This window comes from Manihot esculenta, chromosome 16, assembly GCF_001659605.2.
Source record: "Manihot esculenta cultivar AM560-2 chromosome 16, M.esculenta_v8, whole genome shotgun sequence".
NCBI lineage: Eukaryota > Viridiplantae > Streptophyta > Magnoliopsida > Malpighiales > Euphorbiaceae > Manihot > Manihot esculenta.
The window spans coordinates 32,872,628-32,886,827 of record NC_035176.2 but is presented as its reverse complement, the minus strand read 5'-3'; the positions used below and the strand labels follow the sequence as shown (position 1 = coordinate 32,886,827).

Genomic DNA, 14,200 nt, shown 5'->3' with positions numbered 1-14,200 from the left:
CGAAACATAATAGGAATAGGATCAAACCATTTGGAAATTGGAATATTATCTTGGGCCCACCACAAAGAAGGTATGTAACATACTCATTTTTGTAGCATAAATTGGCCAGTTCTTTTCTGGATGCTCATCCTTGTGGTTGTTATGCGTCCCATCTTCTTTAATGAATTTATATGATAAATATTTTGTTTGTGACTTGGTGTTTATTATGAGTGTTAATGCGTGAGTGCATGCTATTGAAAGGAAAATTATTCAGTGACCATTAAGTTAACAATACAAAGAAATTACTAAAAGATCCTAATTTCACTGTAGGAAGAGTTAGATGACATCATTAGGTACGGTTCAAAGGAGCTATTTGCTGATGAGAATGATGAGGCAGGAAAATCACGTCAAATTCATTATGATGATGCTGCTATAGACCGGTAAATGCTTTTAACTGCATTATTTTCATGGTTCATAGGATTAAACACTTTCTCAGTGATCTTCTTTGGGTTGTTCTCTCAATAGATTACTTGACCGGGAACAAGTGGGAGATGAAGAGGCTTCCTTGGATGATGAGGAAGATGGATTTTTGAAGGCTTTTAAGGTTTTCTTTTGTTTCTTTATTATACTTACATGCAGATCTTTTGGTGATTTATTTTTGACTTAGCCTGATCTCCTTGCCCCAACTAAAAAAGAAAGAAATATGGATGCCTTTAATCCAATGAGGAATTTCCCTTCTAAAAGAAACAGAAAACGGAGGAGATGGGGAAAGAAATTTGGGAGAGATGAGAAGTGAATAGAGAGAGGAGCGAGAGAGAAAGAGGTGAGGGAGAAAGAGAGGTTTATTGATCTTACTTGAATCCTGTACAGGTATGAAAATCTCCCATTTATATCTGTATAACTACCTCTCAACTAACCAATCTGTTATACCCTCCAAAAACAGTTATCAATTATTTCCCTCCAATTCTACTCTACTCACTACTCTTCCTTCTTTTCCTATAATACATAACATAAAATAATTTTAATCTCCTCTATAACTCATTTGGTTACGTCCATGAATCATCCAGCACATAGCTGTCATTTAACAAACTATTGATAGTCCTAATTAATCACTTGCTAAAGTGCGAGGATAATTGAAATCGTAGTAATTAAAATTTTAGGCCTACATTTTGTATAAGATTTGTGATCTATTATTATATATGTTAAAGAATCATGTTTAGATTTTTTTTGTTAACTTATTTGCTAATTTTAGTGATATGATTTGATTTTATTACGGATTCTAAACATAAATTAGGATCCTTAATTATCTCTCTAATTATTCTTTGATTATTTGCTTCCTGTTTAGTTGTAATTCTTTATGTATAAATAGTCATGTAAATCATTTGTAAAGATCAAGAGTGAAATATAAGAATACTCTAAAATTCTTCATGATACGTATTAGAGTTTCTGATTTTAGGGTTTAAATTCAATTTTTCCTCTTTAGGGTTTTAAAACCCTAGATCTACCTTTTTGGTACTACCCTATCTAGAGACTTTTTCACCTCCCACTACTGGCACTAGTAGTATCACCGGACCATCATCGGCCAGATCGCTCAGCTCGGAGCTCCGATGCTGGAGAGTCACGCGCGTGAGGCTCACGCGCCCTCCCTTCCCAGCGCATGAGATGAGACGCCGTTCAGTGTTGCTTCGCCGCTCCAATCACTCCGCGCCGATTCCGACCCTCTTTCTGGCCTTCCCGTGCCGCTACTTGGTCCTTTGGTGATTCGGTTGGGTTCTCTTATGTGTACAACCTTGGATACCTCCTATTCTTTCACGGTTCATTTGTTTTTACCATGGCAGAAGATAAAAAGGTCTCAATTCCTAATTTTGATAATTATTTCTTGCAAATTAATCCCGTAAAACTGATGAAACTAATTATCTTGCTTGGTCAAGGTCTTATTTGTTGTTTATCAAGGCTAGAGGACTGTAGGGCTATGTCACTGGTAATAAGAAGTAATCGGATGAGATCTCAATGGGGCTCAGATAATTGTCTTGTTATGACATGGTTACTTAACTCTATGCAATCTCATATCTCTAAGTCCTATTTGTTAATTAACTCTGCTGCAAAGATATGGAAGGCTTCGTCCTTAACTTATTCTAAGATTGGAAATGATGTCGAAATTTGTAATATTCGAAATAAGATCCATGGTACTGAGTAAGGAGGAATGACTATTTTCCAATTTTATTTTGAGTTGTGTGGCTTATGGCAGGAGTTTGATTACTATCAGGACTTTGATTACTATCAGGACTTCCAGGCAAATGATGCTGGAGATACAATTAAATTTCGGAAAATGATTGAAAAGGGGCGGGTATATGATTTTCTTGCAGGGTTGAATAACGAATATAATCCAATTCGGGTCCAAGTGTTGGGGAAAAATCTCTAGAAGCGGCTCATACCCATATTCAATAAGAGGAAAGTCGTCGATATGCTATGCTCTATATTGCACCAGTTGAAAAGGCTGGGTTGGTTACTAGTTTGAGCACACCGCAGTCTCCTAATTCTGAAAAAGATCACCTGCATTGTGACTATTATAGAAAACCGAGGTATACCAAGGAGACTTGCTGGAAGTTATGTTGTCATCCCACTAGAGGCTGTAGAGGGAAACAACAAGGTACCTTTAGAGCTCAAGCTAATTTAGTAGAAACTGTGGAGGAGCCCTTTAAGGAGACAACAACTGCTGAGTTTCTTTCCCCTAATGAAATTCAGAGTCTCAAGCGCCTTCTATCTCATATTGACATCTCTTCCTCCTTTGGTGCTACATCTAACTCTGTAAAGTCAGATAATGCTTCCTTTCTTGATATTATTCCATGGATTATTGATTCTAGCGCGAATAGACATATGACAGGCTCTTCTAAAGGCTTTCTTAATTATTTTTGTTCTCTAACCAAAGACAGTGTGAGAATTGCTGATGGCTCTTTTACTTCCATATCCGAAACAGGTTCTGTTATTTATGCACCCAATATTAAATTATTATATGTCCATGTTCTTCATTTTCCTGTCAGCCTTTTATCTATCAGTACTATCACCAATACTCTTAACTGTAAAATTAAGTTCTTTCCTGATCATCATGTTATTCAGGTTCTTTTTACATGAAAGAGGATTGGCAATGGTAGACTGTATGATGACTTATATATGTTGGAAGGTGATCCAGGTTTTCTGATATCTCAAGTCTTTTCTAGAGAAAATAAGGATGTCAATCAGGAAATAATATAGTGGCATAGGCGGTTAGGGTATCCATCATTTTTTGTCTTAGAAAAACTTTATCCTAGTTTGTATGTTAGAACTTAGTTTGGTTCTTTATTTTGTGATGCTTGTGAGTATGCTAAGCACACTAGAACCTCCTATCCTTTGAGTCATAATAAAAGCCAAATTCCATTAGGGGCCTACTCAAACTGTCTCCTTATCTGGTAATAGATGGTTTGTCATTTTTATTGATTGTTGCACTCGAATGACTTGAGTCTATTTGATTAAAGCTAAAAGTGATGTACTTTTTTGTTTTCAATCCTTTCACAAGATGATTTGTATTCAATTTGATATTAAGGTGAAAGATGATTTGTACTCAATTTGATATTAAGGTGAAAATTTTGAGAACTGACAATGGAAAAGAATATATAGATAGTAGGTTTTTTGCTTATTTGGAGATCAATGGGATAGTATACCAGACAAGTTGTCCTTGTACTAGTGTACAAAATGGCGTTGTTGAAAGGGAAAACAAACATCTATTGGAGGTAGCTCGTTCTCTAATGTTCTCCATGAACCTACCTAAAGCATATTGGGGAGATGTTGTCCTTGTATCTGCTTATCTTATCAATAGAATGCCCCTCAAGACTCTTGACTTTATGAGTCATTTGGAGGTTCTGCAAGGAAGGAATTCATACATTGTTCCCCCAAAAGTACTTGGGTGTGCTTGCTTTGTCCATACTAGGATGGCAGGAAAGTTGGACCTCAAGACCCTTAAATGTGTATTTGTTGGGTTTCTCCAATATAAAAGGGATACAGGTGTTACCATCCTCCGTCTAGGAAATACTTTGTCAGTGTGGATGTTACCTTTCGAAAAAATGAATCCTACTTTAATACCACTCACTCACCTCTTCAGGAGGAGAATAATGAGCAAGAAGAGTGACCCTGAATTTTGTGATTCTGAATGATATGGTTTAGCGAGAGAGTTCTAATAGGCAGAGGGAGATGTCCAATCAAGAGGAGAGAATTGGATGTTTGGACAAGCCAGATTTGAAGAGGTATTTGAGGAGAGACAAGGCAGAAAAAGCCATTATGCAGTTTACTCAGAGTCAATAATCTTCTTCTGGTAAGTTATTCACAGCTCTTGAATACTCCAATGATTTAGATAAACCCATTGCACAAAGAAAGGTGTCAGATTTTGTACTAAACACCCTATTTCTAACTCTATTTTTTATGAATCCTTGTCTCCCTCCTATAGAGCCTTTGCTTTGTCTATTTCCTGTGTCTATTCAATTGCATTGGAAGGAAACTCTTGCAGATCCTAAATGGAAGGAAGCAATGATTGAAGAGATGAAAACATCGGCAAAAAAATGAGATTTGGGAGCTTGTCACTCTCCCACCTGGAAAGAAGCTTGTTGGCTGTAAGTGGGTATTCACAGTGAAACACAAAGTTGATGGCACAATTGAACGATTTAAGGCTAGATTGGTTGTTAAGGGATTCACCCAAACTTATGGAGTGGATTATCAAGAAACATTTGCCCCAGTTGCAAAAATGAACTCAATTAGAGTCCTATTATCTTGTGTAGCCAACTTGGATTGGGACCTGCATCAGTTTTATGTGAAGAATGCTTTCCTTCATGGAGATTTAGAGGAAGAAGTGTTCATGGAGATCCCTTTTAGGTTCACTGATGAGAAGACACAAGGAAAGATGTATAGGTTAGAAAAGGCTTTGTATGGGCTAAAACAATCTTCTAGAGCTTGGTTTGACAAATTTAGCAGAGTCATGATGTCCTTTGGTTACCAACAGAGCAATACTGATCACACTGTTTATTAAATATAACATGGATAAGATCACCCTTCTTATTGTGTATGTTGATGATGTAGTGGTGACAGGTGATGACAAAGAGGAAATGTCTCAAGTAAAAAGGTTGTTGGCTCAAGAATTTGAAATTAAAGATTTAGAAAAGTTTCAATATTTTCTAGGTATTGAGTTGGTTAGATCAGAAAAAAAAATTTTATCTTCTAAAGAAAGTACATTCTGGACCTTTTAGAAGAAAGTCTATGTTAGGGTGAAAACCAACATAATCTCCCATTGAAAATAATCACAAGATGCAAGCAGAAATTGGTGAGTCCGTGGATATTGGAAGATACCAGAGATTGGTAGGAGGCTAATTTATCTCTCACACACTTGACCGGATATAGCCTATACTGTTAGCTTAGTCAGTCAATTCATGTATGACTCTCACGAAACTCATATGCAGGCTGTCCTTCGCATCTTGAGATACCATGAGTCTTCGCCAGGGAAAGGCCTTCTTTATTCTAAACATGGTCACCTCTGAGTTGAAGTTTTTACGAATGTAGATTGAGTAGGATCTCTTGATGACAGGAGATCCACCTCTGGTTACTCCACAACTGTGGGGAGGAACCTTGTCATTTGGAGGAGTAAAAAACAAAATGTTGTTGCTTGTTCAAGTGCTGAAGCAGAATACAGAGCAATGATCTAAGGTTCGTGTGTAAATTTTTATAGTTGCAAAAGTTATTGGAAGAGCTGAGATTATCTGAGAGAGACAAGATAATTTTGTATTATGACAATAAAGCTGCCATCAGTATAGCACAAAATCCAGTTCAACATGACTGAACGAAGCACGTTCAGATTGATCAGTACTTCATTAAAGAAAAATTAACAGACGGTGTCTTGAGCTTAGTTCATGTAATTTCTACTGGGCAATTTGTGGATATGTTCACTAGAGGGCTCAATAATAGCATTTACCATAATTTAATTTGCAAGTTGGGCATGTACGACATCTATGTACCAACTTGAGGGGAGTGTTGACTTATTTATTGCTTCTAGTGATATGATTTGATTATGGATTCTAGGCATAAATTAAGATCCTTCATTATCTAAATAATTATTATTTGATTATTTGCTTCCTGTTTAGTTATAATTTTTTGTGTATAAATAGTTAAGTAAATCAGCTGTAAAGATCAAGAGTGAAATATAAAAGTACTCTAAAATTCTTCAAAATTCTTATTTTTTAACCTTCTCTTACGAAACTTTTTCTTTTGCATCTAAAGCTGTAATTAGTTGTGGTCTTGATTTTAGTTTGTTTTCTATGTGTTAGCTACAATAAAGACGGGTCAAGTACTTTAACTCCTTTGAAATTATTAAGTGTCTTAGAGGAACACAATTTGAATCATAAGGTAAAACTATTGATTTTACAAATTCCTTTGATGGGTTTAGTCTTGTGAGGCGGATTTTTTTTTCAAAATTTGATCCCTTTTTGATGCATCCATTAGAAATTAAATATTGGGAGCACAATAAAAAATATAATGAAAAGGCAATTTTAGATAACCAAGAAGCATAGGGCCTAAGCAATGTGTTAATAGTTCTTTTCTTTAGACATATATGGCATATATAATTAAGAAATATGCTACTTAAATAGCATGCTAATGTCTTTTTTGGAAAAAAAAAAACAAAGAGAGAAGAAATATCACAATACTATAATAAATTACTCATGTAGCATTGCAATGGTGTTTAAAAAGGATAATTTCAAATAAACTTGAAATAAAGGAGTACAAAAAGCAGTTAAGATGAGAAAGATAATAAGAGAATAGTGAAAATAATGTACGAGGAGAGAGACTAAAAGCGACTAGTTGTCAGTATTTACTAGTGATACTAAGTTTGAAAACTTCTTAGTCATCTATATCAGTTTCTGGTAGATTGGCAAATTTCAAGTCAAGGTCTTTTTGCTATTGGAAGAACTTGCTGAAGGTGGAAATAAAGGTGTGCCTTCCTAAACCCTTGAGCCTAGAACAAGGTGCACACTTGGGCACTTAAGGCGTTAGCGTTGGAGCTTGGTGAACCTTGAGCCTAAGGCGAGCAAGTCCAAGGCACATCTTTAATAACTATGATTGGAAGTTGTGAGGAGTTTTGAAATTAACTTGTTTGTGTGGAGTTGTGGTTTCTCCATAACCAAGCCTTTTGTTATGCACTGAAGCATATCAAAATTTTTGATGTTGCACGCTTGTAGTTGTCACAAACTCACAATTTCTTTTATTTGCATATGATCTCTGCATTTTGATGGTTTGTGGATTTTTCTTCTTCAATTTCAATTTCTCATAGGGAAGGGATGTGTTATGTGTTTTAGGTTGCGAACTTTGAGTATATTGATAAAGCAGAGGCTGCAGCAGAGGAGGTCGAAGCTCAAAAGGCAGCTGCAGAAGAAAGGTCCAGCATGAGCAATTCTGAAAGAATGACTTACTGGGAAGAGTTGTTAAAAGACCGGTATGAAGTGCATAAAGTTGAGGAGTTTAATGCCTTGGGCAAGGGAAAAAGAAGCCGTAAACAGGTATTGCTTTATGTCATCCTTGCATATTTAATGTTAGCGCACTTATTAATATCAAGAATTCTGGTTCACTTTGGATGAGAGAGGGATATTATTTCATTGTCCTTGTTTCGAGATGAAAACTGTTGTGGAAATGTTATGCTTTAGGATTTAACATCTTCATACTTATCTTGCTTTATGCTTTGGCAACATGCACCATGAAGCCCTTCAACTTCTGAACTTTTGCTATCTAGCTTTGTGATGAAAGTGTATTCTGTTGAAACCTTAAATTGTTTATTTTGATGATATTGAGTGTTAATTTAGCTGCAACAAATAAATATTGGCTGATCACAGAAAATCTTTTGAGCTCATGAGCCCTCAAAATACCTATTCTTTATACTTGCATTAAAATAGATGAAGACATTTTGTCTAACTGAATGTGTGTGTGTGTGTGTATGACTGACACTCTCTCTCTGTGTGTGTGTATGTATGTTCGTTAATTTGGGAACATATTCTAGGGCCAAGCATATCTAACTCACAGATTCCTGCATCAGTTACACTAAAATTTAATTTAAAAAGGGATTAACTGTTGTATTTGCAATTCATTTAGATGGTATCTGTTGAAGATGATGATCTTGCTGGTTTGGAAGATGTAAGCACTGAAGCCGAGGATGATAACTATGAAGCTGATTTGACTGATGGTGAAACAACTTCTTCTGGAACTCAGACTGGGAGAAAGCCTTACAGAAAGAAATCTCGTGGTACCTTTTGCCTTAATCTGTTGTTTGTTTAGTAGCTACAAAATTGAAGTTATGGTATTAGTTCTGAGACAAGGTTTTGCAGTGGATAATATGGAACCAGTTCCTCTGATGGAAGGTGAGGGAAGATCATTCAGGGTGTTGGGTTTCAATCAAAATCAAAGGGCTGCTTTTGTACAAATTTTGATGAGGTCAGATCTTCTATAATTCATCACAATTTATAACCTCTATGTATGGGCATATGTCTGTGGCAGCCACTACCCAATTCAGACATGTTAATTTTTTATCTATTTATTTATTGGATTGGTTTTGAAAAAAATTATGAGGTTTGCACTAAAATATATTTTGGTCCTTGCAATTTCAAAATTAACAGTTTTAGCTTGTGAGATTTGCTTGGGAGTTTGACACAACCCTTTTGTCCTGTTAGTCCCTTTAGGGTTTGGTATAATGAGGTCCGGCATCCTTATATTTTTATGGACAATGTTGCCCCTCTGTATCAGTGACAAAACTCTCTTCTTTCTTGTCAAAAATTTTGATGTTAGAAGTTCTCCTAGCCAGAATCCTTTCTCATCAATGACATAGCCAATAACCACAAAAGCATTAAATAAAAAATTTCAGATATGGGTTTTTCATTGTCAATCCATGCTTCTCAAGCCAACTTTCTCAATGCATAAAGGCCACCAGAAGAGTTGCACCATCATTTAGACCATCTTGCGGCAGTGGCCTAAAGAAAGTTAAGGTCGGTGATAGGCAGTGGCTATTCTATTATTATTAATAGAGAAAATGATGCATGTGGGGGGAAGGAAAATAGCTTATTTAGGAAGGGGAGAGTGCAGAGGAAAGAGAGGGCGGGATGTGCGTGTGACCGTGTGTGTTTGAGAGAGGGAGCTAGGATTGATTTCAATGGATTGTGTGTATTAGAGAGACAGAGAGAACTAGTATTTTTTTAACTTGTCTCTTTGATGTGGGTAGTTGTGTCATTTTGGTCGTGTATAACTGATTTATTAACAGTCCCTGATAGGCTAAAATGGCTAATGTTCGAACAATAAGGACCAAAGTATAAATTAAGGTCAACGAAATCTTGTTGCTGAAATTTGAAGTTTCTTTGAATGTGATGATGTTCAATATTATTGTATTTTGTTTATCTGTTATCAGAGTTTGTCTTACTCAAGAATGTATTTACAGGTTTGGGGTAGGGGAGTATGACTGGAAGGAGTTTACATATCGAATGAAACAGAAGACATATGAAGAAATAAGAGAGTATTGAAATGACCTTTGCTTTTTATTTTTGCAATCTGTTTTATTTTTATTTTTTATTTTTATAAATTATGGCATTTTAGAATTCAAATATTTCTTTTCAATCAGCTTAGACACTTAATTGGATCGGAATATAAATTTAAGAACCCCCACCCTTCTGAGGAAAGAAGGAAGAGAAACTGTTTATAGCAAAAGCAATATCACCACAATAAAGATTCCAAAAAGGGTATGCAACAACTGTAGTTACCCTTAACTGACAATAGTTCCAGACTCCAGAGTTTGAAAGAACTGAGTTGTGAAGGGAATGGCTTCTCAGATTTCTATACGTCTGACTCTACAAAAAGATGTCTTCAAGCATTAAGCTCCACCCTGTCCTTCGCAGGCGTAATTGATGGACAGAAGTAACATATGCCCAACAAATAGTTCATATGAGCTTTTTTTTTAGTAGTCTGTTCTGGAAGATGATGGAATGATTTCTTATCCATTCGGTTGTTTATTTTCTAAAATACCAAATGGCCAATAAATGATGCAAATAGAACATAAGATTCTACATTTCCTCTTCTTTTTATATCGAATTATCATCCATGTCAAGTCTTGCATTGATGTTTTCATTTTATGTCTTTGTTGGTTGGGACATGCATGTGGCTGTAATTGCTAGAAATGCATTTGCTTAGTTTTCACGCAATTATGGTTTCTTCTATAGCAAACTAATTGAAGTGTATATTTTAACATATTTTTGCGAATTTAGGAAGTCCATCTGTAAAGTATACAACTATGACATCTACCTAAGTGCCTAAATTTTGTGAAGAATTGTAAATACCATTTCTGATAAGATTCTTCAAGACATAATGTTGAGCTTGAGATGTATCTATAATCTTCTCATTCATTGAGAATGTAATATCCATAAGTCCAGCTGCATTAATAGCATCTGTGACTGTAATAGTCTTGGCATTGTTTACAAGAGCTTAATAATCTAATTTTCATTTCTTATCTGTCACTCTTTCAAAGAACTGCTCATTTCTCAAAGAGTGCTCGCACTTTTTTTCCCCTGCCAAGTTTATTATGTATGACTGTTTGTTCCTTGTTTTCGAACTGCATGCTGCAACTATTTCTCTACTGATCTATGCTATCTTTTCCACCTCAATCTCAGTTATGGGGTTCTTTTCTTGTCTCACATTACCGAAGATATAGCTGACTCACCAAACTTTGCAGGTGATTGATCATCTCATCATAAATATAGGTTATGAATTCTTTGCTGCTCTGCTTGATGTATTGCTAATATATTGTTACCATCTGATTGTAGATGGTGTTCCTAAAGAAGGACTTAGAGTACAAGATGTACTTGTTAGGATTGCTGTCCTGCTTCTGATCAGGGATAAAGTGAGTATCAAAATGGAACTTCTGTTAAGGTTTCTTCCTTATTTAATTTCTAAGTGCTTTAATACCTGTATACATAATTGTTGATTTGTCAGCGGGAAACTATTAAACAAGAGGGAGACATAACCATATCCTAAAAACAGAAACCATTGAATTGTTGCACTTAAATATACAAGAGGGAGACATAACCATCTCCTAAAAACAGGAAACCATTAAACAATATGGAGGATCACCCTCTTACCACTAAGGAAAAGCAAAATCTAACTTGCACTATCTACATCATGGGTTAACCACTAAGAACATGGCTTAACCACCAAGAATATGACTAAACCACTAACTACATGGCTCTTGAAAACATGACAACTGATTTGCAAAAAAGCTAACTTGCATTATTTGCTAACAGTAACACCGTGCCAATATTGTTTTAATTAGTTAACTAAAATGTTACATCATAATAATATAAATCAGCCCCAATTTTTGTTAAAGTTAACAGCTTAAAATTCAAAGATGATCCTGATACACGTTAAGTTTATCTCACTGTGTTGTGTGATATTCTATCAATTAAATTTTTTTTTTGTGGTCCTTGGAATGATAGGTGAAATTTGCATTAGAGAAGCCAGGCACTCCACTTTTCACAGATGACATTTTACTGCGATATTCGGGACTGAAGTGTGGAAAATGTTGGAAAGAAGAACATGATTTGTTATTGCTGCGTGCAGTATTGAAGTATGTTTTGCTTTGTACTTTCTGTGTTGACATATATTTGCCATTATATTATTCTTATTATGTTGCTCATATGTGTTACAATAACTGTTGATTTACTCTAACATGCCGCCAGCAAGTTGGGTTAGTACTCGTGAAAAATAGCATCAAAGGTATGTGTTCAGGACCTGGAACTTGGTACTTCATAGGAAGGGAAAATTTGAGATGTGACTTGTGAAGTTTCTCTATTCCTGGAGAACTTGAGATTCCTCCCTTCTTTTTTTCTTTTTCTTAGTGAGACTAATTTATTGTTATTGCTTTTCTTTTTCTTGTATTTGTGGGGGCAGGGGTTGCATTCATGCATCTCTGCGTTTATACTTGAATACTCTTAAAACACATATAAGTTCTGAGAAGGGCGCCCGTTCTACGCTAGTGTTATCTAGCTTTTTTAACCTTGTTTGTGAATTCTAGAAGCTTCTATATAGACTGAAGTCTTCAGATCAGACATTCTGCTATAGAGTTAAGAACTTAAAAACAGAAAAGATGAACAATGATAACCACTAACAGCTAGGAAGGAGCTGCTATCCTCTATATTGATAATCAACGGCACAAACAACCCAGCAAAAATACTATTCTCAGGTCTCAGCCTTAAGCCAAAAATACAGAAATAAGCAAAAACACACCCTTCTCTCTACAAACCCCTCTAATATATTCCTTCTAATCATCGCCTAACTAATCCTGCCAGCTGTCCCCATAATCCTTGCTCCAGAATCTTCTCCTTTCACGCACATTGTGACAATTCCCTCACTTGTTTTCTCCTTGAATAAACTCTCAGCTTCCTTGGCCCATTCGACTCTTGGCCCAGCTGCTTCACTCCTAGACTCGTATCAATGCCACTCGGAGGAGCTTCAGCCTTGTCCCCAAGTCTTGTTTGGATTCCTTTGTTGAATCCAATGAAACCAATGTAAAACGGAGCCCTCCATACTTACAAAGGCAAGTTGCACCTTCATGTGGACTGGCATTCTGTGAATTGAAAAATATTGTTCAGCCCGAGCCAACCACCCTCCCATGTCTTCTCCAATGAACGATGGTAGTTTAATCTGCTTCGCTGATAACTGTTGTTCCATGGTCACCGTTGCTGCCTCTCTTGCCCAAGGAACCATGGTTTCCCCAATAGTATTGCTACTATCCGGGAATTGTGATGTGTTTTCGGTGGTTCCCTCATGTCTTTCACCATTCAACAACGTTGCGAGCATCCCTTCTAGCACGTCCAGTTTTTCCGGCTTCTTCCGTGTCTGAATATTTTCTTCCTTCATAACAGCCCACTTTGAGTGCCATTAAGTTCTTTTCTATATTTTCGATTTTTGACTCCATTCTTGTTGTTGGCATGGACCCTTCAAAACGGAACTGGTAGGTTGGACCAATTTGTTATAGAGTTAAAGAACTTAAAAATAGAAAATATGAACAATGATAACCAATAACAGCTAGGAAGGAGCTGCTAACCTCTATATTGATAATCAACAGCACAAACAACTCAGAAAAAAAATACTGTTCTCAGGTCCCAGTCAAAAATACAGAAATAAGCAAAAATGCACCCTTCTCTCTACAAACCCCTCAATATATTCCTTCTAATCATTGCCCAACTAACCCTGCTAGCTGCCCCTGTAATCCCTGCTTCAGAATCTTCTCCTCTCATGCGCATTGTGACGATTCCCTCATTTGTTTTCTCCTTGAATAAACTCTCAGCTTCCTTGGCCCATTCGACACTTGAGCTGCTTCACTCCTGGACTCGTATCACATTGTCATGTCTAAGCCTACAAAAAATTAAATAGCACTGACACAGTGCCTTAAATGGGAGAAGCAATGTAATTGCATGGTGTTTGTTTGTGTAGAAAGGTAATATTTATTATCTATTACAATATAGATTACAACATATTTATACATGAGAGACCATATTTAGAAAGGAAAGGAAATCAAGTCTATGATCATGCAATCCTTAGATTAAGCAACTAACACATATATCAATATTTACTTCCTATATTAGCATATTTACTTCCTATAACCTATGACACTTCCCCTCAAGTTGGAGTATAGATGTTAATCATGCCTAACTTGTTATATATATAATCAACTTGAGTCTCATTTAGAGCCTTAGTGAAGATATCTCCTAGTTGTTCTCAATTTGGATATGTCCTGTTGAGATTATCTTTTGTTGGACCTCACAAACAAAGTGACAGTCAATCTCGATGTGTTTAGTCCTTTTATGAAATACTGGATTGGAGGCAATGTGGATAGCTGCTTCATTATCACACCACAACTTAGCAAGCAGCGAATTTGTGAACCCAACCTCTTCCAACAATTGAAGCACCCACAAGACTTCACATACGGTTTGTGCCATAGCTCGATATTCAGATTCAGCACTAGAACGAGAGACCACATTTTGCTTTTTACTTTTCCACGAGACCAGGTTACCTCCCACAAAAATACAATATCCAATGATTGACCTCATATCAACTTTTGAGTCTGCCCAATCAGTATCAGAAAAGCATTCAATATTTGAGTGCCCATAGTTATCATAGAAGA

The 14,200-nt window shown here is 36.2% G+C and overlaps 1 protein-coding gene across 2 annotated transcripts in view; it reads left to right on the top strand.

Annotated features, from left to right (window-relative positions):
- The window catches only part of LOC110603321 (CHD3-type chromatin-remodeling factor PICKLE), a 39,976-nt gene that overhangs the window by 18,402 nt on the left and 7,374 nt on the right, over positions 1 to 14,200 (top strand). For both annotated transcript variants that reach the window (XM_043951670.1, XM_043951671.1), the window contains exons 19-27: positions 310 to 419; positions 505 to 583; positions 7,347 to 7,547; positions 8,134 to 8,284; positions 8,367 to 8,472; positions 9,467 to 9,541; positions 10,689 to 10,750; positions 10,842 to 10,918; positions 11,511 to 11,641. In XM_043951670.1, coding sequence (XP_043807605.1) covers positions 310 to 419; positions 505 to 583; positions 7,347 to 7,547; positions 8,134 to 8,284; positions 8,367 to 8,472; positions 9,467 to 9,541; positions 10,689 to 10,750; positions 10,842 to 10,918; positions 11,511 to 11,641 — 992 coding nt within the window. The remainder of the gene's footprint in view (positions 1 to 309; positions 420 to 504; positions 584 to 7,346; positions 7,548 to 8,133; positions 8,285 to 8,366; positions 8,473 to 9,466; positions 9,542 to 10,688; positions 10,751 to 10,841; positions 10,919 to 11,510; positions 11,642 to 14,200) is intronic.